Source organism: Homalodisca vitripennis, chromosome 4 (assembly GCF_021130785.1).
Source record: "Homalodisca vitripennis isolate AUS2020 chromosome 4, UT_GWSS_2.1, whole genome shotgun sequence".
NCBI lineage: Eukaryota > Metazoa > Arthropoda > Insecta > Hemiptera > Cicadellidae > Homalodisca > Homalodisca vitripennis.
Genome location: NC_060210.1, coordinates 58,355,773 through 58,383,205, shown reverse-complemented (window position 1 = coordinate 58,383,205; position 27,433 = coordinate 58,355,773). Strand labels below are relative to the sequence as shown.

At 32.2% G+C, this 27,433-nt stretch overlaps 1 protein-coding gene across 1 annotated transcript; it reads left to right on the top strand.

The window, feature by feature from the left end:
* The first annotated feature begins 8,342 nt into the window (after positions 1 to 8,342).
* LOC124361033 (proteoglycan 4-like) lies at positions 8,343 to 26,714 on the top strand. The gene is given in 10 exon segments (XM_046815071.1): positions 8,343 to 8,585; positions 9,363 to 9,450; positions 10,913 to 11,020; positions 16,416 to 16,458; positions 19,632 to 19,870; positions 21,051 to 21,192; positions 23,499 to 24,168; positions 24,959 to 25,156; positions 25,158 to 25,199; positions 26,321 to 26,714. Coding segments are annotated over 10 exon segments (1,914 nt in total). The 3' UTR covers positions 26,462 to 26,714.
* The last annotated feature ends 719 nt before the right edge of the window (positions 26,715 to 27,433 follow it).

Sequence of the window (27,433 nt, the reverse complement as noted above, 5' to 3'; positions counted from 1 at the left end):
GTCAGCAAAGAACGGCGCAGCGGTCAGCCATTGAAGGAATACCTACACTTGTATTACTTTACTTGGTTGTTCTGATAACCTCTATAACCTAAGTCTTTGAAACTTGCACCTGGTTGCACACACATACATACTTAACTAACAAATCTTTATTCGTTACACATTTTAAAACTATTGTAAATATTTGTTTCAGGGAAAAGAGATTATATTAACAGGTGTTTTAATTTTTTGACTAATAATGGGTAACGGGCATTAAATTCTTCTGTTGTGCCATGATGTAATTTTGTTGATTGATGAGTATCCATGTAAATTGAAATACAAGAGAAATGGAAGAGATTTTGCTCTGCATTCTTGTAGAGGTAAATATGACAAAACGTGACGCTATTACGAAGGGTTAATTGGACAAGAACCTCGCATGACATGGCAACACAAGAACAGTTATAGGTTGAAGCTGTTTTGCCAAATATCGGTTGATTGGTGACGTCACGATGCGACAAGAAATCTGCTAACTTACTTCCAGCCTTAGAGCAAACTTGTTAGGGGTAATGGTGTTCAATGTTTGTAATCTCAGTCCTTTCAGTATTCGGTAGCCCTTTTATAAATCATCTGTCTAAAGTTACCTCTCAAAGAGTTTTAATAAGTAGTCAGTTAGTACTGCACAGCAGATTTTAGGCCAGGTCAAAACATCTTTTAAATTATAACCACTGCCAGCAATCACACATATTAGAATAATTTTGATTTATGTATCCAAAAATAATTTTTGATTGTATGGGTAATTACATAAATAAGTTTAACAGACGGGTGAGGTTTACCATTCAGTTTGTAGGACCATGTCATGCAATGGTATAGAAATAATATCGTTATTTAATGGTTATAATAGAAACCATTTCATTATCAGAATTATTATGTGTATATTATTAGTTATTCTTTGAAAATAATTCTAGTGTATGGCATTCCTGTTTTAAATAGTTTAAGGGAAAAACTAGGATAAGTTAAGTAACAAGAACTCAAACGTCTTACTGTATACATACTTACTGATTAAAGAGTCATAAGATTATGGATTTAATAAAGTTTTTTAAATGCCTTGAATGCGGTTTTTGAAAACTTTTACAATTGAATAGCGCACAGGAGATCAATCAGGGTTATTTAGTGGGTAAATCGGTGCTAGTTTACCTAATATTTCAGTGGAGTTCATACTTGTCCTCCTGTAAGAATTCAATATATGGAAGTGTGGTAAAATTGATGACACAAATACTGGCTTCTCCATAGCGAAACGTGAAATCTCTCAGGATTTTAAGCCATGCCTAGTAATTATAGCAGGAAAAGAATACTATCCAATACTCTAAATGACTACATCTTTAGTCAATATTTCACTAATAATTGGAAAGACCAAGTTTTTTAATTAGTGTTCTTAGCAGGTTTCAGAATTGCGTATCATACGTGCTGGGGGGGGGGGGGTGGGGGGGGGGGGGGGTGGGGGGGGCGGGGGGTAGGGGGGTATGTGAGGTTGGAGGGGAGTTGGAGGGGGATGGCGGGGGGTGGGGGGTTAAGGGAGGTAGAGACGGAAAATGAGGAATTTTAGGTATGTTATAGACCAGTAGGGCGTAGCCCGTAGAGATTTTCGAAATAAGAATATGCATATATTCATCCAAGGAACCCTAAGAATGTCTACGTAAAATTGCAGTACAATGGGTTAAATAGTTAAAGCGTGAAAGCAAAACAAACAAACATAAGCAATTTTCCATTTATAATATTATTAATACCTTCATGTTATATCTAGGCCTAAAAATCATTGATAATAAGGATAATACGTACATTTTACCGTACGTGCTAGAAAAGTGGCTTGTGGGAATATTTTTATTTTTATTCATAATAAAATTCTTAAATTATATTTGATTTAAATATAGACATTTTTAAGATTTGTGTAACTTTAAATAAGTAATTATTTATGAAAATATTATTTTTCCTTTCCTAAAGTTCTATATTACGTACAAAATAAAATTTTGATATCCATCCGTTTTTTTGGTCCTAATTTATGAATTGACAAATTATTTTCTACATTCAATGTATGTATGTCTTAAAAGCCATTAATAATGTTTTATATCTACGAGAGTGGTCTGAAAAGTTTCCGACCTAACAAACATGACATAATTTGTGAAATAAAAAAATCAACATAGTCTCCTTGTCCACTCTACACACTTTTATCAGCGATACCATCTCTGTAACCCGTAAAAGTTGTACTCGGAATATTTCTCTGAAAAAATAATTGTTTCACGAAGGTGATTGCCTCTTCATTTGACGGTCACATTGTCCTCTGAGCGCAATTTTGAGATGAATTAACGAAAAGAATTCGCTTGGGACTGGATCTGGTAAGACGGATGGTTAAGCAGTTTAAACCCGTAATTCATGGATTTTCGCCATCATAACCGCTAAGGGACGAGAAGGTTCGTAGCCTTGGTGAAAACATTATATTCTTTTTCTACAAATGTGGGCGTTTCTTTAAAAAATGTCTACCTTTACCTTGTCAAGTAATGATGGATAGTATGCTCCTGTAATGGTTTTCCTTTTTGAAGCTAATCTATTAAATTAATTCTATTAATATCGCATAAACAGTCGTCATGTCTTTCCTAACAAAAGAAGCAGCATTTTTTTCTTTTTTTGACTATGTTCCCCTTTTGTAATTCTTTTCGGGTGTATAATGGTATAGTCAAGTTTTATCATACAGTAATTAATCAGCGCATTTTGATTATTTTACCTAAACTGCGCCAGAAGAGCGTTGGAAATGTTCATCCTCGAACCTTTATGGTCTAACGTGAGCAAAACGCGACATTAAACGCGCGGACAGCTTTCTCATGCCTAAATGTTGATATACTTTTTCATTTTAATTCGGTGGTCGTCTAGCACCCATTTGGTTAACTCTGTCGATGATTTCATGGGTAGTTGCAGTTTTTGGACGTCCCGAACGTTCATCGTCCCTCAAGATCTTATGGCTATTTTTAATGAAGCAGCCCAAAATTTTCACTGAGTTCAATGATTGTGCAGGAGTTTTTCCATACACATAATCCAACTCATTTTGATTTAATAAGGAGTATTGCCTTTCAAACACAAATAGTTAATGGCAGCACGATAATCGTGTCCATATCACAAAAAACACTCCCATCAACTGACTCGGACTGTTACATAAAAACGGCACGTCGAAAATAGCTAAAACTTTTTTTAGTAACTGTCAACAGACGAAATTCAGTAGCTTTTGTTAATGAACCTTCCATCTTCACGTTCAGAAAGCAAACTTTTCAGACCACCCTCGTATACTATTAACTAACTCCGATATGTTTAATACAGAATTTATACAGAATTAGAATGTGAAAAGATCTATGTTGCTTTTATGTACCATCTTTTAAAGCAGAGTATAACGAAAAGTTGGTTTTACCATCTGTGAATGTAGAGTGTGAAACAGACCTTAGCTATATTTTATGGTTTTATATTATGCTATATAGAGATATGCTTGTGCAATATCTTATTGTGTAATACCAAAATATTTCTTCCCAAATTCAGTAACTTTAAATTAGTGCTCAGTGGTTTCTTGCAAAAGAAAACATTTAATATGTAATTTGAGGAAGTAAATTCTTGTATTATTGATAAATAAAATACAACCATAACCAATATAGGCTAAAGTAGTGAAAGGACTAACATCACATGTTACATTTCGATATTTACAAATTAAAGGGGCCAATAAAAAGGGGTAACATAAGAAACAGTATTGCGCATTGGCTCTCTGTATTCTTAAAATTGTTAAAGGTGCCAATGACCTAAGAATAGGGCGAATTTAATAAAATAATAAAATTTGTGCGCACTTATATTTATAAAACATTTAGGAAAAAGGGAATAAATTTTAAAACTTTACAATTAAGTGCAGTACCTGAGAACTAATAATATTTTACAAGATGAGCTCAAGATTTTGTCCACAATAATAAATTGACATGTTAAGACATTATTTGTATAAACTTGGTATAATGTTTATTTTTTAGCTTTTAGTGAATTCAACTCCCTTCAATATCACATAGTTATAATTAAATTTTTTATGGCAAGATTTATTATAAAAAATGTACAACTTTTATTTTTCATTTCATTCCGTATTTATAATTTTAGGAGAAAAATATATTGCTGGTTATCTTATAGTATAAATGGGTAGATGTAATTCAGCAGTTAGTATGGAGAATTAGTAGGCCTATACGTGTATACATTTCCTGGTCCCCTGATCATATTCGAAAAATTAGTTTAATTAAAAAACAATTCTTAGATTTAAGTTCATCATTGATGATTGGTGTATTATTTTTAAAATGATATTAATGTAGAATGTTGACATTCTTTTAGTGTGTTAGGGTGATATATGTGATGTAGATGTTTAAAATTTTAAAAATAAAAAATACTTTGAAGAGTGCTTTTAAAGTTTATAATGTTCTCTGGCAAAATAAAGCTGTTATTTTATCTATTTCAATGCAATCCTTTCGCTGATTTGCTGGCCACACAAACTACCCAGCAATAATTGAGACGCTTGAGGCATAATATTCTCCGTGTGTAAACCAGCCACTGTCAATTAACTTTTATGTTAAAATTCACTACAGAAACGCGACCATTACCATAATTAAAATCAGTATAATGAAAAAAATGCTCAGCATAGATAAATATTACTTACATTAAAACATGCGCATTACCATATCTATTTATAATTGTAAATATAGAAATAGTTTAAACTGAAAATATTTTTTAATGCTTATGATTTAGAAAAATGTCATTCTATTGAAATATATATTTAATATTATGAAATACAATAAATGTCAGTGGGTAATAAGGAGGCCACAGATCAGATGCAACAGCAATTTTAGTGCAGTCATTGAAGCAATTGTAGGTCCGAATTTTTTTACTGTGAACCGGAATTGCATAAAATTTTGGAATTAGGTTCATCTTACCCTTAACTTCAAAAGTGAAAATGATTTGAACTCCGCAACCACCCTGGGGGTGGTTGCCACCCCTTCTCGGGAGTGAATTTATTCTTTTCAAAATAACCTCGGATATCGATAGAAGAGGTCTAATTTTAAGCAAAAAAATCCTCTATAACGTTTTTCGAAAAATCCAATACTTTTCAAGTTATTGGCAATTGAAAATTCGCAATTGTTTCACATTGTTTTTCATCGGTTTTTTTGCAAATATCTCCAAAAATATACGTTTTATCGAAAATTTTATAAGGAAACAATTGTAGCAGGTAAAACAATGAACAATTTTGTTTTTTATAAAGTATTCTAAGTGCAATATTAAGCTAGATATTAAAAATCAAAGCCGTTTTTTATTTTGTCTGAAATTTAATCGATGTGGTCAATGCCATCTAGTGGCGAGCAGATGCATTTTAGGCATTCTAATAAAAAATAGTTTTACAGTGCTTTGAAATAAGCTTTAAGATGAGCACTATTAAAAGTCTTTTGCACGTAATATTAAGTGAGCTGTATTGCAAAATAAGAGGAGCATCTAATGTTTTTTTCTTTTAAATCAATGGGTTTCATAAGTGCCATTCCCACCAAAATTAAAATTAATCGTATTCCGCCTAGAATCAACTTTATTATGAAGAGTTTAATAGATTTTATCAGTTTGGCTGCTTCAGGACACATATTTTTCAAAAAAGTCACGATTAAAAAAAAATTTCAAAATTTTTAAAAAACCACAGTTTTTCATAATATCTCAAAAATGACGACACATACGAATAAAAGTGTAGGTATGAAAAATGTAGGTATATTTCTGACAAAACAATTTGGATTTTTTTGATTTTTCTGTAAAACAAAAAATTGACGGAAATATGATTGTTTAAAGAGCGCGTGGCAGCGCAATCACAGCCTCTCTTAAGCCCTTTAACCCTTCACCGTTTGAGAAAAAGGTTTTTTTACTATATATTGCAATGAAGGAAATTGTAGCTCTCTTAATTAACTTTACAACGGTTTTTTTATAAATTGTGATAGCATGAAAATTGAAGGAGTTATGGTCAAAAAACTTATCATATTTTTTTCTACTTAGTAACTGAAAATTTCGGACTGTGAATATTTGGAGCAATGTGAAAGTACGCAGTATAATAGAGACCCAAAACTATTGTAATGTGTATATATATACATAATATGGCTCATATATTTTGGAAACGTAGGCATGAATACATACCAACTTTCTTATATGTATATATAACACATTTGAGTAAATTTTGTATAATTTGTAAATATTTTATTCAATCAATTGCAATTTTTTACTCTAAATTAAATTATTTTTAAATAATATGTAATCATATGTATTTACTGTTTTAATTTAGGGGTAGTTTTAAGGGTAGAAAAGCTTAAGAATATGATAATCATTTTCGAGAGTGTGGAATAATATTTAAATCCTTTTCATTTTATCAAAAAATAATTTTTACAAATCTTTTATCAAGGGGTAGTTTTCAAGGGTTGAAAGGGGGTTAAAAATTTGATAATCATTATAGAAAATATAAAATATTACTAACTCTATACTTACATCTTTTTATATCATACCAAAGTATTTTTTTGTGATTTTTTCAATTTAGGGGTTGTTTGCAAGGGTTGTAAGATGTTCAAGGGGTTGAAAATGATTTTAATATGAGGTAATTGTGTTATAAAACACTTTAAAATTTCACCACTTACTATTAAACATGTTTTCTAGCGATAAAATGGCTCAATGTCGATTTTTCCATTAAGGGGTTGTTTACACCCCTTAAAAATAATAGGCGGAGTTCAGATCATTTTCAATTTTGAAGTTAAGGGTAAGGTGAGCCTAATTCCAAAATTTCATGCAAATCGGTTTCACAGTAAAAAAATTCGGAGGTAAGACCGTATTTTTCGCTTCAATGACTGCACTATTTATGTTTTAATATTAATGATTATCCAAGATATTCTGTTATTTTCACCTAAGGTAATATTATTGATTACCTTAAAATGAAGTAAAATATGTGAAATGAATGCTTTACAACTTGGAGTTTTACAAACGAAAGGCAAGTACAGGTCTTTTCAATATATTACAATCAAAAGGCAGATGCAGGTCCCTTCCCCTCTTTCTCCCACCACTAACCACACGACCCGCGGATCAACATGTACCGCTTAATTGTACGGTGTATAAAAAGGACCAACATTGACCGCTCATTACACGCGGACCAGCATGTGGACAAAAGTTTTTATATATTAAAAAATATTAGCATACATTTATCAAGCAAGTTATAAAACATAAATGTATGGTGAGAACAAATTCATAACACGGCTATATGAAGGTTTAAATAGGGGGCTTGATGGACCTGCATGGGTCGCTGTATAACACAGGACCATCATGTGCCTTGTTTCCGTAAATATATATATATATATATATATATATATATATATATCACAGTTTTTCTATCTGCCAAATTAAAATTGAAACCATCTTTTTGGTTCTTATCAAGATTTTAATTTTACTTGGAATCAAATCTAAAATTGAATATAGATTAATACATCTGCAAATTTTACAGAGCATAAATGTTTTCTATAATTGGGATTTTCAAATAAAAAAAAATAAAATAGAAATGTTTATGAATAAAGAAGTGGAAATTTAAAAACCTTGTGTTTATAAAATGGTCTATTTACATAAACAGTCATACAATCATTTATCACTTTTGGAGTTGTTCTGAGACAACTTTTGGATATGTGATGAAAGGCAAATACGAGAATTTGTCTCGTACTTGTTCTCACCTCACTTGTTTTATTATTAACTTTATTTAAAGATTTAAAAAGTGTTTTTATTGCAGTACTTTTATGAAATTACTGGTAGGAATTCTATTCTAGGGATGTAGAATTTCAGAATCCTTGTGGTTTGTTAATACCCAGTATTCTCAGTGCCAATAACCTTAAACTATAAGATATTCAGAACAAAATATTCCAAACTAATAAATGGAAAAAAACACTCATTCTCTATATCTTGTGAATAACTGTAACCAAAATTTGATTATCTCATTTGAATGATTCCTATCACTCAATATTATGTATCAAACTAACAAAAACCAGATATCTTTGGAACTCTCCAGCACCGGCAGAAATATAGGTATTTTATTTAAATTTGGATATTTTTCTTGAAAAATTAGGAAAGATTTGTCTATACAAATTATCTTCCAATTTCTTAACATTTGATTATTCCACCACTAGGTACTTCTCTCACCCGTCTCATAGTTTCTTTTCCTAAATGTTTCCATTTGTGGTTCTGGTAATGAAAATTAATATACGTGTATCTGTACTAAAATACAAACTAATGAAACAAATCAATGTTTGGACAGAATGCACTGCTGGAGGAAACTACAGACCAGCGTGTCACGACCTGGGTCCTCGTTGGGTCACTCTGTGAATGGGCCAGTGACAGGTTACCGCCAGGTGACTCGCACCGTCACCACAGAGACCGATGGCCACCCCACCGCCAAGACCTCTGAATACCAGATAGAGTACCTCAACCCCTCCAACAGCACAACAGTTTTACAAGAGCTACCACACCGTGATCTCGCCATTTATGGTGAGTTCATAGAGGTCTAAGTTTCCAAACTCCACGATGTAACTGTCTGGAGCAAGAAAAAGTAGTCCAGTAAAATTTCACTCATGAAAGTCATTGATCAGTATTAATGTTACTACTCCTGAATAAATCCGATGAAAATACGATCAACCCTGATGTCAGGTAATCAATTTTTTAAAGTTTGTAATCCTGATAAAAGTTTTTCAAAATTGTATTACAAGAACCAAAACTTTTGGTTTTATTCAACTTGATTACATTTGAAATAGTTCAGTAGATATTCAGTTTTGATCTAGAAATTTTATTACTATATAATTTTTAGAATAAAATTAATATTTAAAAGGGGATTTCCACCAAATATAAATAATTAACCGGATGCTGCGAACAGAACAACTTCAATCCAATGAGTTTTTGATTTTTGACTAGGGAAAAATGCTCACCCAGTGTAAAATTATCAAAGCAAATAAAATTCCTTGGTTTGAATAATTAATTATGCCGTGCTGCAATTAATTTATCAGTAACTAACTCATTCAAATCAATCTGTGTTGACACAGAACATGACAGAACTATAATCTCAAACCAAAAGAAACTACTTTCCCCACATGTTTATAAAATTAATTTCTGTTGTCTATTAGAATAAAATTAATAGCACTCCATCAGTAATAACTGTTCCATTTTTCCATTCAGTTGTGAGGTTCTATTAATTGTATTAGATAACTGATAGTAAATACTCTGTTTTATGGTATATCTGTAATTGGCACTAAGTGTTTCTACAAAGTTTATTGTTATGTTGATAGCATGATGTACAACCTGGACGTAACGTAGCCTACAAAACAGTCCAGTACCAGTACAATACTTCATCCACATCTGGATCATCCCTTCAAGGTAATTTTAGTAACCTTGATCTAAGTAACTCTAAAACTTCAATCTGATATTTTATAATGGCACTGTTAGTGAATCAATATCCAAAAATAAATTAGTTAAGAAAATTATCTGTGTGATAAATTGAAAAGAAGATTGAACTAAATAAAATGGAAAATAATTTCTCCAATAATAAAGATTTAATAACTTATAAGACAAGTTGTGTGTATTTCCTTTACTCTTAGATGAAAACAATGTATTAGCATCATAGATTAACATAGTTACAATCATATCAACTAATTTTCACCATTTTAACATGACAAATATTCAAAACATTTCAAAATTAATAAGGTGTATATTATCTATGGATTTGTATGTATTTTAGTTTAGGTAAAGAGTGGATATACAAGTACATCTATACAAGAGAATTTTTCATGTATTAGATTAAGGACAACAAGGAAATATAGTTTTACACCAAATACATGCAATGGGAAATTTTACACAAATCGTATTTTGTTTACAAAAGTTATATTTTGACAAAACTGTTAGTTTTTTTTGTTATAAACAATGTAAACTAAAATATTGTGTAACCTAGATTGGCTTCAATCTCCTGAATATAAATTTTCATCTTGAGCAACAACCCTTAGGAGGTTGTTTGATGATTAAAGGGTGTATTAAAGTTGGTTGTCCTTCAGTGACTTCTGATGTCTTATATTGAATGCAGTAAATGTATGATGATCTAAATCGGAACAAATTATAAAAACAGAATAGAATGGGAAATGGGAAAATCTGTAGTAGCGTAGTACAGGAGGAGTCTAGAAATTTGGTTTGGCCCACTGCCCAGAGCAGAGGTCCAGACATCCATTCCCAGAAAATGCTGAAAATTTAAGACTTCAAAATGTTGTATATAGCCACTTTTAGACCTTTGAATAAAAAAAAAACACACAAAAACAAAAAGAACTGAATCTTGTATTAGTTTAGGTATTGATATTAATAGTCTACATATAATTACTATAAAATAATATTATGTTACAATGTACTATTTTACACTATTACTATATATTTTGCATGTTTTGACTGATATGTCATTAAGAATACTGGAAATAAGTTTAAAAGTCAATGTGATTTCTATGATAATAATGATTTTGAATGATTTGTGAAATTTTTGGATCTATTTATTTTAACTAAATTATTGACACAATAATGTCAACAGTGAATTGCAAGGATCAAAAGTTAAAAGTCTGAAGCATTGAAAGTTTCAAAGATTTAAGCTAAAAAGATATTCCAGTGATGTCTAAAGATAATTAAATTTCTTTTTGTCATCATAAAGTTGTCGGGAGTAAGAAATGGCTTTAACTTGTAATGGTTAAAAAAATAGGGCTATAAAGAAGCAGCACAGATAGCACAAAAAAAGGCTATAAAATCTTATAGTAAAGTGTGTGCTAGTATTTTGGGTTGTAAAAATGTTTATTGGTTGATCTTCCAGATGCCAGTTTGCCAGTGGCAGATGCCCGCATGCGGCAGCAGAACATCACCGAACTCGACTCTCTGCTCGACGACCTTCACACTGCTCAGAAAACAGGATTTGCAGACGGTAAGACCTTGACTGGACTCTGTGGTCTTTATTACCTCCTGTTCTTTATTGCTTTGGTTTTACTGCCCTTATGCTCACTCATCTGAGATACATTAGAGGAATGTACCTAACCATTCTCTCCAACTCTAAACATTGCTTTTAAACTTTCTGGAATGAGGCTTACTCACTTGAAAGTATGTTAGAAGATTGCCTTTGTGGGCAGAGTGAAAAGTATATTGGTGTAGTATAGTTTCTTGAACTTGTCTTCATATTAAATATTGGCTTTTGTTTTGGATGTTCAGTTATAAAATAAATTTTTCTGGCAAAATCCCTTAAGTTTCTCCTCATGATGTACTTAACAGACTTATGAGTAATTATGATATATAATTAAGGATTATAGATATATCTAAAGTGTGTACTTTACACAGACTTTTAAGTAGCTACAGTAGTTTTAAGGACAGTTTCAATTATTTAATTAAAATGTATGGAATGTGTACTAAAGTATGCATAGTTGACTTGAGAGGTATAATTAAAGGTATATATTAAATAGAGTTATACAAGGCTGTATAAAAAATAATGGGACTATGGCAGTAACTCAAATAACATGTTCATTCTTTTTTGTGATTCTATCACAAACTTCAACAAACTCTACTTGTGATGTTATATAATGATTCCCATTCTCTCTACCAACTTTTTCAAAACATTCACTAAAGCTCTTCTATTAAAGTCTGTTTAGTATACCCGAAAGAGCTTAACTCACTCACTGAAAAGTGTGTCCCTGAAGGTCCCTTTTCACTTGTGGGAGTCACATGGTGCAAAAACTAGATAGTACAGTGGACAGGGTTTGATGTTAATGATTAGATCCTTTATGTTGTCTTGTGTTACTTTCTCTCAATAAGCAGGGAGATTATCCTGATGCAGAATCCATCCAACTCACTGTGGATTATGTCTTAAACTGATCCATATAAAATATGCATCGTCAGCAATCTTTTGTATTGCCAATCAGTGATATTTCCATACCATGATATCAATGGTATTGATGTTTACCTTGTGTTTCTCCCTCCATAAACATTTTGTATCATTCAAAAAGACGTGTTTGGGATATAAATTTGTTTCCATACTCTTCTTGAATTATTTCCAAGGTGTTGGTGGGGAACTTTCTTCAAAAGAACACAAAACTTGATGCAGATCTTTATACCTAAGTTGGGTACATGGTACATGTCCTTACACAACAGCTCCCTCTTATCGATGAATATATCCATGCAGATGGAACACATGCCACAGCGTGAATGAAGGTCAGATCTTTCAAGGACCACAGATCCAAAATATTAGAGCAAGCATATTTGAAAAGTATTATATAAATTCTGTTATTTTTTAATGCACTCTTGTAAATTTTGCAGTAGATGAAGCAAAGGAAAAATATACAAATTTGAATATACTAGCTAAAATTATATTTAATATTTTTGATCGGCTAGTAAAATAATGTGAAACTATAATATATTAATAACAAAATGAACTGAATTGGACGTAAAATTCCAAAGTGTTGTGTACCAGTAATTAATTTTCTTCTTCAGCCACAGTAAATTCTAATACTATCAATAATTATTCAATAATAATTTGAAACTGTGTTTATAAGTAGTAAGTAATAAAGAAAAAGTTGTAAGTTCATGAAAACTGACCCCTAAAACTATAACTTAAAATGGATATAATGTTTTCTGTAAAATATTTAAGCATAACTTTTAATTGAAATTAAATATTAAAATTAATACAATGACTGCTGTGGACACAAATCATAACTTCTCCAGCTGTCCTAAAATCAGTACATGACATGTCACAGTGTTAAACCATCACAAAGGAAAGTTTTTATTAACTGGGAATGTGGTTTTTACTATTCAGTATGTTACAAAAGAGTGAAAATGTCTCTATCAAATAAATATTAGATCCATAAAGTGAAATCTGAATAAAAATATATTCACATAATGTAGCTATGGTGGGAAGGGCCGATTCAATGCAAATGATGAATTCAGCTCCATTTCATCTTCTGCTTAGTGCAGTGTCTGAAATCTGACGCAGACTTGAATTCTGAAATCCGGAGTCCAAAGAGATCCAAATAAAGTCAATGAAGTTCAATGATCCAAGAGCAACATTGAAGTTCAAAATGAACTTTGCTTTGTTTTCGACATGAGAGACACCTAGATTGTGAAATCAAGTGTAATCTAGGTGAATAGTTGTTCTCATTGTCTAATCAGTGCACAATTAATTGTGAACTTTGATGCTGCACTACGCAGAAGGTTAAATGGAGCTGAAATCAAAATTCACAAACGTATATTCTGATTTTGCTGTTACTAATACCAGAAAAAAATCTTTAATATTACAATACCGCATCAACTATAAAATATCTTAACGATGTTCTCGACCAAAACTGAACTGGGCACAAGTGTATGGAACGGAAAACGCGTCTGATGCTTTTGATAAGTTTTATGATTTGTTGCAAGTTGCGATTAGTGCAAGTAAAGCTGAAATTGAACTAAGAAATAAATGTGTTAAGTTGAAAACTTGGGATCAACGATGGAATCTGTAAGCGTATCATATTTAGAAATAAACTGTTTAAGAGATTTAAAAAGCACAGAAACCAACAAGGTGACAGGTTTAATATTTTTTTCATTCGCTTTCGAAATAAACTGAACAAAGACATAAAAGATCTAAAAAATGCTTATTATAAAAATCTGTTTGAAAAAAGCAAAGGTAACCCAAAACAAACTTGGAATATTTTAAATGAAATAACTGGTCAAAAAAGTAAACAAATGGATTATTCATTGGAAAATAGGGACAAAATGAAATTACTAGAGATCCTAAAATAATAGCTGATAAATTCAACAACTATTTCCTAACGGTTGTTGATAGCTTAGCCGACAGTATTGAAGAACCGACAAATTGTGAATTTTTGCCTTATGCCGGGTCATTCCCTAAGAATTACGAAATGCGTTCTATGTTTCTGGAACCTGTACTCTTACAGGACCTGCAAGACGCTGTCAACTCATTAAAGAATGGCAAGTCTCCCGGATTAGACGGGAATTAGTTCAACTTTAATTAAACACACATTTCCTAAAATTTGTTATGTTCTTTTATTTATAGTAAATTTAAGTTTTCAAAACAGGAGTTTTTCCGGGAAAAATTGAAGTCAGCAGTTGTTTATTCCGATTCACAAGAAAGGCCCCTCAAACAATTTGTAGCAACTTCCGCCCTATCTCTTTGGTTTCTACCATATCTAAGGTCTTAGAGAAAATTATGAAGCGAAAATTGATTAATTTCCTCACTTTGACGGAGTTTTTTAGTCGCAATCAGTATGGGTTCAGAGAGGGCGTGAGCACCGAAACTACACTTTTAAATTTCATTGGATTGATATCTGAGGGACTTGACCAAAACAAAACATGTTAGTGGGCTGTTTTTGGACATAAAAAAAGCCTTTGACACTGTTGATCACGGAATATTATTGGGAAAAATGTTTGACTGTGGGATAAGGGGAGTTGTTTTAAATTGGTTTCAAGATTATTTAAAATCTAGAAGACAGTGTGTAAAAATTAATGGAGTTTTCAGTGCAATGGGTGAAATTAAGTGTGGTGTAACCTCAAGGATCAGTTTTAGGCCCTACTCTTTTCTTAATTTACATCAATGATCTTTGTAATGCTAGTCTTCAGGGTAGTATAACTTGTTTTTGCTGACGACACTGCTTTGTGTTATTCCAGCTCCAGCTGGGGTGATATAGAGCTTGCTATGAATGTTGATCTCAAAGCGCTAAAGTGGTGGTTTTGTAAAAACAGAATGGTTCTTAGCCCTGAGAAGACAAGTTATATTAATTTTAGTTTAAGAGGTCAAGTGCCTTTTGACGCGGTGCAATTATTTATAAATGTTTTAATTGTCTTTGCAATAATTCTATTTGCAATTTATCTTGTAAACCGGTTGCAGAAGCAAGTGAAGTTAAATATCTAGGCGTAGTGTTAGACAGAGAATTAAACTGGAATAACCACATATTAGTATTGAAATCTAAATTAAAAAATTATTTACGAGTTTTTTATTTTCTGAGGAATTTTTGTGACAAAGAGATATTACGTCTTTTTTTATTTTTCATTGGTAAACAGTCGGTTAGACTATGGTATTTCGTGTTGGGGAGGCACTTACAAGACAAAGCTACAGCCTATTTTGAAACTTCAAAAACATTTTATTAGAATTATAGTAAACAAACCTAAAACTGAAACCTCATTCCCTCTATTTGTCAGCCTTAATATTTTACCTCTAAGATTTATGTTTGTGTACAAAACTTTAAAGTTGTTCTACGATAAGAGTGGAAAACCTACCGGATGTTGACATTAATGAGTATAGGTTTAAACTTCGCAATGCAAATAACTTTAGAACACCTAAACCACAAAAAACATTTTTTACTAAAACTTACTTTTTTTTAGCCCCAAGAATATTTAACAAAATTCCTAATGAAATAAAATTTAAAAAAGTCAAAATTCTGTTTTTTGAAGACATTAAAACAATGGTTGTTTTCTTTCTGCGACATTGAGGTTTTAATTGAGGTTCAGGAATAAATGAATTAAATTTTCATTAATTTTTCCAAGCATGGTCCACAAAATTTACCCTGAAATAGATTCCAGTAGCATGTATTATCTTACACATGATTACAAAATTTCAATAAAATAGCTTATAGGGACTTTTTTCTTTTTAAATTTAACTGTCTGAACTTTTTATTTTTTTTAGTTTTTAATAATATAATTACACGGTGTCCTCTAAACAGGCTTGCCTTGGAGGCCCTAAATTTTCTCAGGATTTAAAATATTGTTTTATATGTACATATTAAAAATGTTATTAGTTTTTCTTCCTCTAGTTGTGTATTTTGTTAGCTTTTATCTGATGTATACTTTAATTAACATTCATATTGTAGTTGCTGTAATGTACATAGTAGTTAAGACTTAACAATTTGGACAAAGGGTTTTTTTTAGTTTGTATAATTTGATATTTTTTTTCTTCATTAAGGTCAGACCTGGGATAGTTTTTGTTTTGCTTTGTTTTTTTTTTCACGCTCTGTAACTACTGTATGTATTTTATGTTATCCTGAGAAAATAAATTTATTCTTATATTCTTATAGTTTCTTATATTCTTATATATTTCAAGCATTTTAAGGACAGTTTTACAATAGGGAGATCAAAATTTTTCAAAGTTAGAGAAAACTTCATTATTTTCATAACCAAATAAACAATGTTTAAATATAGTAATCATTGGTTGATAATAAATGTTAGTGATTATAATTAAGGCTAGTACTGAAAGTATTAGAGTGTACATTCACATCTTTATACAGTGATAGTTGTCATTGTGTTAGTTATCTCTGATTTCTAACCAAACAATGTTTTCACAGGCAGCGTTTCAAGGCACCATGGTGGAATTGATCCTGGACTACTGTAAGTCTGATTTTAAAATTACATTTTTAATCACTGAGACACAGTTCATCATTTAAGCAAACATTTTACACTCTATGTATTATAATCATAAGGTAGTTACAAGGCTTTTATGATATTCAGAAAATAACACAGTAATGATGGTACCTAAAATTTAATTAGTGTTGTACTTTTTATATAGTCAAAATTCATTATAGAGTGTGAGTTAAAAGTATGGATACACCCGTTTAGTTTTTTGATGGATAAAGATGGAAGGATGGAGTTTTTCTAGGATGGGGCACCTTTCTAGTAAATAGAAGTGAAGTTTTTAGTCACTGTTACAACTTTGCCCATTTCCCCAAAATGGGATTTGAGGGGAGGAAATTTTTAATGTAAAGACCCATTAAGTGGCACCTCATTGGAAAGGTCTTGATAAAAGAAGAAGAACAATGAAAACTAGAGCTTTCTATCTCATCTCTGTACAAAATGCAGCGCATTGAGGCAAAACATGAACATCCACGTTCAGAAGGTAAATAACTTCTATAGACAACCACTTTCCTTCAAACTCAAACCTGTTATACAGTTATTTCTTGATGCAGGGCAGGCCTCCCTTATCTTATCAGTTTTGAGAAAGTGCAGTATCATGTTCAGTTTCTGGTTGGAATTAACAAAGTTAAGATGTATTTTTGTGATACTTTAGATGAAATGGAGTGTTTAAGTGAACAAGAACGTATTGTGATCCTGATGATCTGAGACTACTGAGGTTGGGAGAGATCTTATGATGAAATAAGGAATTTATTTAATGACTCTTATCCCAATCAAAACCCTGTATCTAAATCAGGAGTTTATAAAACAATCCAATGTTTCCAGAAAACAGGCAGTGTTAAAGTCCGCCCCAAATGTAGATGACCAAAATCGGCTACAAATGAAGCATTGTCACTTGATGTTCTACAGTCTGTTGTAGAAGATTCTCATGCCTCAACAAGAAATGTTTCTCCAATATTAAGTATATCTCAAACATCATTTTGTGAAGTTTTACATGACAGGGGTTATAAAGCGTACTCATTTTGTCTAGATAAGTGTGGGCGATTTTGATTGGCGAGTAGTTTCTGGTGAAATAATGATGCAGAACATTGATAATAATACAATTTTATTATATTAAACAAAATTGCTTGCTAAGATGAAGCAACTTAATTGTTAAAGGTTAACAGACACAATGCTCATTATTGAGCTGATGTTAACCATCATTGGAGGAGAGAGCAACACACAAAGCACCCTGAAAAATTAAGCATTTGGCTTGGCATTATGGAGGGATTAGTTTATTGGACCCTTTTTTACTGATGGAAACCTTAATGTCAAGGTATACCAGGAAATATTACAAAATCAGGTTTATCCAGCTGGTCCAAGTAACAACCAACAACTGCAATGAAGTTTGGTTCCAACAGGATGGAGCATGTCTACACTATGGCCTGCATGTCGCGGGCGACTATTTAAAGAATATTTTTCCAAATCTCTGGATAGGCAGCAGAGGAAGTATGGAGAGTGGCTACCAAGATCGCCAGATCTATCTCCACTTGACTACTTTGAGTGGAGTCACATTAAAAACAACGTCTATACAATGAAACCTCATTGCATTAATGACCTTAGGGACGTGAATCAATATAGCATGTCATTTCAAGTCCCTACAACAGGCTTGGACATTGTCAAACTGTCCTGGGACAACGATTTGAAACATCTGATATAAAAAACACAGGTTAGTAGGTTTTAGCCGTTTTATTGCTTAACATAACTGTAATTACTAGTAATTAATAAAATTTTTAAACTGTCCTCCAAAAAAAAAAAAAAAACATTTTGGGTAAACGGTTCGCTTTTGTTTCCTAGAGGGATGTCCTGAGTTTCATTTTTCTATGTTTATCCATTGAAGGTTAAGCAGGATCCTCCCATGCTTTAAACTTAATTCATTTCAATGAGCTGCCATTTTGTACTGGGTCGAGATAGAACACTCTAGTGTTCACTGTTCTTCTTCTTGTTTTAAGACCTTTGAAATGAGGTATCACTTAATGGTCTTTACATTTAAGAATTTTGAGCCGCCTTCCCGAAATCCCATTTTGGGGAAAAGGACAAAGTTGTAACAGTGACTGTAAAATTCACTTCTATTCCCTAGAGAGGTATCCCGAGTTACATCCCTCCATCTTTATCCATCAACAACTAAGCAGAGTGTATCCATACTTTTAACTCCCACTGTATTCAAGCCACTCATCTAATTATAAAATTGATTACATACTGCGTGGTATATGTTGTGCTCTGTGAAGAGAGGTTAAATGAAAATTTACTACTGACAGACGAAGTATGTTAGGATTTTTTAACATAACCTAAAGTCCAGTATGATTGAAAATATTGTGACCATTATGGAAGTTTCTTCATCCTATCTTTTCATATAAAACTGTTGTTTGCTGGATTGTCATCATTGTACTGTGTGAAGTTTAAAGAATACTTCACTTCTGTTTCTAAGTTATATTTTGATGAACAGTTTGATTCAGCAACTTGATATAATCTAAAGTCCAGAAGTGCTGGCATTCAGAGGGCTATCAAATGCTGATAGTTCCCTTGGCAAAATTTTGATACATTTATTATTGAGTCATGACCATAATAATAGCTTTTAAGAGGTAAAAAACCATACATACATGGCTCAGGATTTTCGACACATCACTGAATATAATAGCCGGGGTTGAATGAGTTATATATCTGTATTCCAGTGACAATTCAGTTTATTTATTTAGAGCTATTAGAAAGTATTATTTTCAACTACACTGGAGGGGGTGGCATTTTCTTGCATTCTTTAAACTCACATTTACTTCTAAAATTTTATGTTGAAATACAAGTATTTTCTGAAGAGGGTGGTTTATACATGAAGCATTTTGACTTTTTTACAGTTAATTTGTACTAATTTTCTTAGCATTTCTTGAAATGTTTAAAAAATTTCCAAACTGAGATTCTTACATATTCAAGTAGTATTATTACAAATTCACATGCCACCATTTTATAATTCTTTTAAAAATAGAGAACAAGTGCACATTTCCAAAAGACACACAGGTTTTTCTTACAAGAGACCAAGATTTCACTTACGTGTCACTAAAAATACGTGTGAATCAATATGATATATTCAGTAATAAGTAATATTTCTGTTCTGATGACAGTGAGCCAATAGACACAAGCACTCCTAAGTCTGGCCACGTTTCACGTTCGCTGGAGAAGAGGTCATACCAGGAGCAGCGCTATGGCAGCGTGGGCCAGAACCGATCCAGTCCTGCTCCAGAAAGGGATGTGCGGAAGGAATTGGTCTTCACTGGTGGCAATACTAAGAGAGAGCAGCCATCACCTGCCCCTGTTGCTCGCAAAGAGATCTACCATTATGAGAGCAAGACCACACGCTCAGGTATACCTGTTCGAGATATGATTAAACTGGATTTATTAAATTCATAGGCCAGTTGATGATGATTGTTTTGTTTGAAAAATGATTGTTTTTTTTTGACAATCATTAAGGTTTTGAATGAAACTTGAAATTTTACTGGATTTTTGTTAAATGCTTTTAAAGAATTTTAATTTTTAGAATAGTTTCACCATTTAGGACACTTAACACTTTGAAAAAAAAGAGAAAATGTTTAAAGATTAATATATTATTTTATTAACTTGTCATTTATATGCTTATTATTTTGTAGTACACTATAACAACTGCTGAATAAAAGTGGAGATGTCTTTGTCATTTGTTTACTGAACACCTTTAGCTTTAAGGTTAAGTTAATATATGCTTTTTTAAATTTAAAAGGTAATATAAAGCTGCAATTCAAAATTTGAAATTAGAAACAATTTAAAAGTTAAATATTAAGTCTTCTGAATATTTGTTTTTGGCTTTGATAAACAATATAATATTGAATCATGACCCAGATTATTGCAGTTGATTGTTTCATTATGACCAAACTCACTATCCAGTAAAAATAAGAAAGATTTATTACATATCCTCACTGAAAAGTGTAATGAAACATAGCTATAATCCCAACACTATTGGCTCCTGTGCATTAAAATTGACTCACAACGTATTCAAATGTTTTTCTAGCCTCACACTACAACAGAACCATAATAGAGCCAAGTTGTTGTTATGTACTTCAAGCATACCCGTACTCAGACTGGTTTTTCCAGACAATTTTACGGAGCCCGGGCTCTCAGGTGGCAGGGCCATGCCAAATATCTATTTGAAGGGATCGTGTTGATGGACAGGTTGTGAGACATGATGGGGCCCGGTCAAATTCCATTTCTGGGGCCCTCCAAAGCTGAGAATGGCCCTGACTTCAAGATGTTGTGTAAAATTTAATGGAACAACTAATTGTTATATTTTTCAAAGATTCATAAAATTTTTTTTAAAATCAAAGTTGAATTTTATTGATGTTCATGTAAATGCTTCAGGATTTATTATAATTATTCTAAGAAATATATTGTTTGTATAAATTATTGTCTACCCGTATTTACGTAACAATAAGAGTATTCATGAACAATAACATAAGAAAACACAAGGAAGAGTAATTGTAGAGAAAGAATATCAGGATTTAAATATTTTGCAGGAAGTGCCAATTCTCGAGACTTGTCACCTCCCCAGGATCGCAGACAAACATCTCCTTCTCCTGCAAGGCAACAGCTGGCATCCGTCCGCACCTACAACTACTCCAGCTCTGATGAGGTACCCAGGACACCTACACTGCACAGGTTGGTCTTACCCTATTGTTAAGTTAAACAATGTTGTATTTTTACAAAACACATTTTTAGTGTTACATGTATACTGTATTGTTATAATGTGATTACGATTATTGTGGAAACAAATTATAATTGCAATTTTTGTCTATACATGTACATAAGCACATGGAAATTGCAAACAAGTCATTATGTGTGGATAATACACTTACAAAAAAGGAGTGTACTGTTAATTGTCTTTTTGTCTTTTTTTTTTTTTTTTTTTTTTTTTTTTTTTTTTTTTTTTTTTTTTTTTTAATAAAAAGGAGAAGCCGATCCCCTTTTAAGCCTTATTCTGCCCGTCCTCATGGGCCACTGGCCTGTGCGAGGATCTTAATGTAATATAATTGTAATATAATTACATTGCATTATATTTGTAGTTTTCTTGCCAATTGCTAAATAAGGAAAGTAAGATTCCATTACGATTCCATTACGATTCCAGTTTCTCTGTAATTATGTGCTACAGAATAGGCTCTCATAAATTTTGTCGTTGTGGAATACATAAACAGGATTAATTCTAATCAAATGCTGCTTGGATGCAAGCCTCCTCAATAATAGATTTTATATAATTAATTAAAATATCCTATCAAGACATTGTAATGTAGTTTAAAAAACCTTCCAATCTTTTTTTACTTAATTCTAATACTACATGAATAAACTGCATGGAATATAGAGAGCACTCACCATGTTGAGGCTTACATCCATGACTACAATTTATAGCAGGACAAGTATTGTTGGTGTGAGTAGACTCAGGGATGTTAATAAGGAATTATGGCTTTAAATAACAAATGGAAACTCATTTGGTATATGTCTCATCGCTCACATTTAGTATAGTATCAAAATTGCCATCAAACAATATTGTTTACCATATTTTATTGGATGGAAATAATTAATTTGAAGTACATTAAGGAAAATGTCAATCTCCCCACTTGGTGACCCATTACAGAAATAATTAATATTCCAATATCACATAAATACCAGCTAATTCTAGAAGAAGAAGAACAAGAAGACGAAGAAAAAGTGCATTTATTCATACAAGCTATAACTAAACCATTTTTTAAAGTGTTCAATCAAGTAGTAGTCAATTGGATCATTTGTTTTGTTTGTATGACCTGTTTATAGGGTAGAGCTCCCATCAAGTCAGTAGGTCATTTAGGACATGAAAACAACTGAAGATAGCTCCTTTTCCTAGTTGTCTGTTAGCTTTTGAAATCTTCTCTTGACACAACTGTTCGTAAAATATACATACAGCAATAAACCTTTTTTTTTAACACTTTTTGACCTTTTTTTTATTTTTGTTCACTTTTATGATTGTAGGAAAATAAAAAAGATCAAAAAGTGTTAAAAAGGTTTATTACTGTATTTATCAAACACTTTTCGAGACTACATCTCTAATATATTCATAAAAATCATATCCACTAATATTATATTTACAGGCGTGGAATACTGATTGCAAGGAATCTCATACCCATAAGATTTTTGTTAGCAGTTTATTATTTTGTTGCTAATTCCTTGATGAAGATGTTGAGGTGGAGGAAATGCATATAAATTGAAGAAATTTGAGAAGAGATGAAGAGGTGCTTGATGATTTGGCCAAAGATAGGGAATTCCTGCTGAAAAAAAGTAATTCCAGAATATTAGTGTCCATTGTTAAACAATAATGACCTGTTCCAACAGGTTTGCTGATTTGTGCCCAACAAAGTTCCTTACAGGCATGGGTGTGTCCTTCCTCTTATATATGGTGACTTGTAGGGAGGTTCTCACCACTTAAACGCCTTTCTTTCCTTTTTTCTTCCATCTGCACTTGTTGGGATCAATTCTAGCTTCTTTAGCTCCTTTTGAAGCTCTTTCATTCAATCTTATGTTTGGCTTTGGTGACTTCTCAAACAATCTTTTAGTTATTAAAACTTTTTAATTATTCCTAATAAATGCAACTCTGTTCAGTCAGCTGACTTTCAATCTATGACTTTCAATCTATATTATTTAAACTCAGTACAATCAGGAACATAATTAAGTTGTGCCAAATAAACTTTATCAATTAATGTGTTGGAAATTTCTCAGTTCTAAGTTGTTTCTGCAATAAAATTATTTGATACAATAAAAGAACTTCTTGATACATTCTAAAATACTTTGATTTAAAAACCTTAAGTTCTGTGACCATCTCCTTTTAATTAAAAATGTTTAAGTGGCAATGTTTAAGAAAATGTACACTCCTCAAAAAACTAAATTTTCTCTATATTTGGTGATTTATCTAAGTAACAAAATGATGATTTGTAATACAGGTCACCATCACCTGCAGGAGGAAGGAGCTCTTCCAGCACAGCAGTCCGCCAGTATAACTATTCCAACCGGGACTTCTCTCCTGACAACCACCGTCAACCGCCAGTCCGCTCGCCATCCCCTACATCTACTACCAAGGTGACCACTGTCCGAAACTACTACAACACACCACAGGAGCCTCCCAGGAACACTTCTAAGATCACCACTGTCAACAGCTACTCTTACAACACGTCTTCCCGTGATACCAGACAAGAAGTTCCTCGCAGCCCACCCCCTCATCGGTCACCTTCTCCTGTATCTTTCACCCCTCCACCACTACCCAGCACGAACAAATCGACCACTGTTAAGACTTACAACTTTGAACAGTCATCTAATGCTCCCTACGTAAGGCCTAAATCGCCACAGCCAGTTCAGAAGTTCAGTCCCTCTGATCCCAGTCGGACCTTAACTTACCAAGTGTCACCGCCCCCTCTTCAGCCTTCACAGCCCACTGTTATCACCTACAAATACTCCAGCCAGACCACTCACTCTACCAAGTACCCTGGAGAGGAGAATGTGCCACTACTGCCAAGACCATTCCCCACTCCCTCACCCACCCCAGACCAGCAGCAACAGCAGCCACCCAAGAAACTTGATGAACTCATGGCTCAATTCTCTGATACTGACATACAAGTTAGTAGAATTCCTATTTTTCAATAAATTAATTAACTATTAGATATTCCATCAAAATAGAAACTGTTAGCTTTTTTTCATGTAAAATGTTTAATTTGTTGAGGAAAATTATAGTTCTAAGATATTCTATGGATCTGGAGAAACAGATGTTTTGAATTTGTAGAAATTTATTCCAAATTGATTTAAATCTCACTGGCTATTTAGGAAGTTCATTAATAACACCTTCTAAGAAACATTAATCCTTAAATATTAGCGATAGCTCCATCCCATCACAAAGATCGTTCAATCTTTATTTTCTTGAAATATGAATTACGATAAGCTGGCAGCTCATATTCGTATCTTCCAGAACTCATCCATGATATAAGCCACTCATGGCTTATATTGCTATTATTGATACTGAAGGAATTAACAGTCATGGATTAGTCCTACAATTAGGGAAACAAGCTTAGGGTTCAAGTTGTGAGAGATTTGAGGTGATGAAATTAAACATAGAACTAGTGTGTGTGTGTGCGCATGCATGCGTGTACATGTGTGTGTGTTGGTGTGTGTGTGAATTGTCACACAGATCCTTAAAAGAATGTTTTTATAATTGTTCCAACATTAAACTAATAATATAAATGAAAATTCAAAACATGTTTTGTTTTTATGTTGATATACACTTTCACTGATATTTTGGAATAGTTTTATAAAAACCTGACTCTTGTGTAAATCAACAATTTTTTTTAATATCGAGGATTAATGTTACTTTTATGTGTATGGTGTAGAGTTATAATTTTTATTTCCGTTTCAGCATCATCAAGAAACATCTACTCGGTACTTGCCTGTGAGGGAACCGGCAGTTCAAAGGATGGAAGCGTCCCCACCAGTAGCTCCTGCAGCTCCCCCCACACCTCCACCCTCAGGCCCATCTCCTGCTGCCACTGCTGCGGCTATGCAGGTCAAATCCAAGAACATCGCTGGACCACCAGTATACTATCCTCCAGGTGTTTGAATTATTTGCCAAGAAAGAAGAGTCTATGATGCAGTCTCAGGTAAATTTTGTCCATAAAGTAGATAATCTATGAAAACCCAGTTTAATGTTATCAATAAGCAATAAAAAAAGAAACGTAATTAGCTATTTTTCCTAAAACTTACATTATCACAAATGCATATTGAGTACAATATATGACAGTATTAATTTACAATAATACTTTTATTTTGCTCTTTTATTTAAGTTAAAATGTTATTTTTAGTTAATTATTAATATGACATCCTGGCAGTGTTTATTAACTTGCTTTAGACATCATTGCAACAATACTTTACAGGCAGATGTGAGTTAATGTATTCAGTTTTCTCTAAAACAAGAAATTTAATTCACTCCATCGTTGTATACACCAGAACCTTTAGGGGTCCAGTTGAACTAATCTGGTAACAGGAAAATTAATCTTATTTAAATTTGGGCAATGTATTGAATGGACATAATTTAATTTTGGAACATAATGCAAGGTTGTCATACTTCATTACACTGTAGAGCGCGTTGGTTGGAATAAATGACTTCTTTAGTCTCAACATAAACTGAATACCGTGTAACAGATTGATATAGTATGCTAAGCATGCAAGTGGGCTCACTTTTGTCTGATTTATAACTACTGTCCAGTAACACCTAAAGAGAGTACAACAAAACTGTTGCTGTCACTGAAGTTTCTGGGCAACTAAAAAGATGTCCAAGAACAAATGTCATAAGCTACAGAGAAAAAATGTTGAAATGAGTGTTCATTTACTCAATACAATAAAATTGGTCTTGGCTAAAAATCTTTCTTCTTGCCAGGTAGGAATAACTGAAGCCAAGATTATTTCACAATTTCCCCATAGTTTGTTCTGACGGACCATGTGATCTGAGCAGTTCTCTCATGGCCCAAATTATTTCACCTGTACATTTCTTGTCATTTAGAAAGTACCATTAAATTCCTTTTAGTTAAAGTTTAATTGAAACCGAATTTGTATTGATTCCTTGAATGTACCACACAAGCTATGACCTTTGGAGCAATATCATCCTTAAACAGTTGATTATATTCAATAACCTTAAATAAATTAAAATATGTCATTATAAATTGGTGTTTATTACAAAGCATTAGGTAACAGTTCTGTGAAGTAATAGATAATTACGTTGCAGAGTGGTGGTGGCAAATACAAGGCAAAGGCAAAGTATGAGTACGAGTCCAGCAGCAAAATGAAGACGAAAGAAAGTTCTGGAAAGGCCGTAGTTCCTGTGTGTCTTCCTGTTTGTTGTGCTATGCCTTGTGTTATAATGTGAACCGTCCATAAAAACTGTTTTGTGCTTTAAGTCAAAATGTCTGTAAATTTATAGAACCTGCCATTTTTGTGGTAAGATTAATATTAAATAATATTTTTATGAACATAGTAGATTATATTTAATATTTTTCTCCTTCTATATAGAAAACTTTTAGTGGACTTAGTATATCTGTTGATCAGTTTAGGAATTTTGTTCAACTTGGTGAAGTGTTCAATTGTTCTAAATAAACATGCTCACTACTCTGCTTAATTAATTACATCCATAAAATGATTTATCCACATGTAGTTTCTGTATTTTTTTGTAATGTAATTTTTATATATTATAATTTAATTTTATAAAATGTCTCGTTTTTTTTTAAAATTGGGTTAAATAATGTTTTAGGATAAATTATACTGTAGTTATGAAATTACATTAAAGAAAATATTAATTTTTTAAACTGTAAATTTATTTTTTAGACAGATTTCTATACAAAGTGTAATATTATATATGACTCAATGTAAACTTGACCTTTGCAGTAGTTTATTTGCTTATAGTAACATTATTTTTAGTTTTGTAAAGTATGTATATATGTATTTTATGGTTTATATTAACACTTATCATCATTGTAACATACCCTACTGAAGATTTTGAATGAACCTTATTGATTTTCTAGATTGTTATACTCTACAACCAGAGAATACCATTCTTTTCACTACATTTTATGTTTATTTAAAATGCTTTTGAAGAAGAAACTTGGGGAAACTATATTCTATGATTGATTAGAGACGAACTCATGATTATAATGTAAGTTGATGTAACATCCTAACATAGTTAAGAATAGAAAGTAAGAAAACCCCTTTTATTCATTGAATTAAAGATGCTTATTAAAATAAATAAACCTTTATATATGCTGTCTTTAGGTTTCCAAGAAACGATTATACTTTGGAAATATTATATAATGTAACATAATAAAAGATTTAACTGTTGATTATT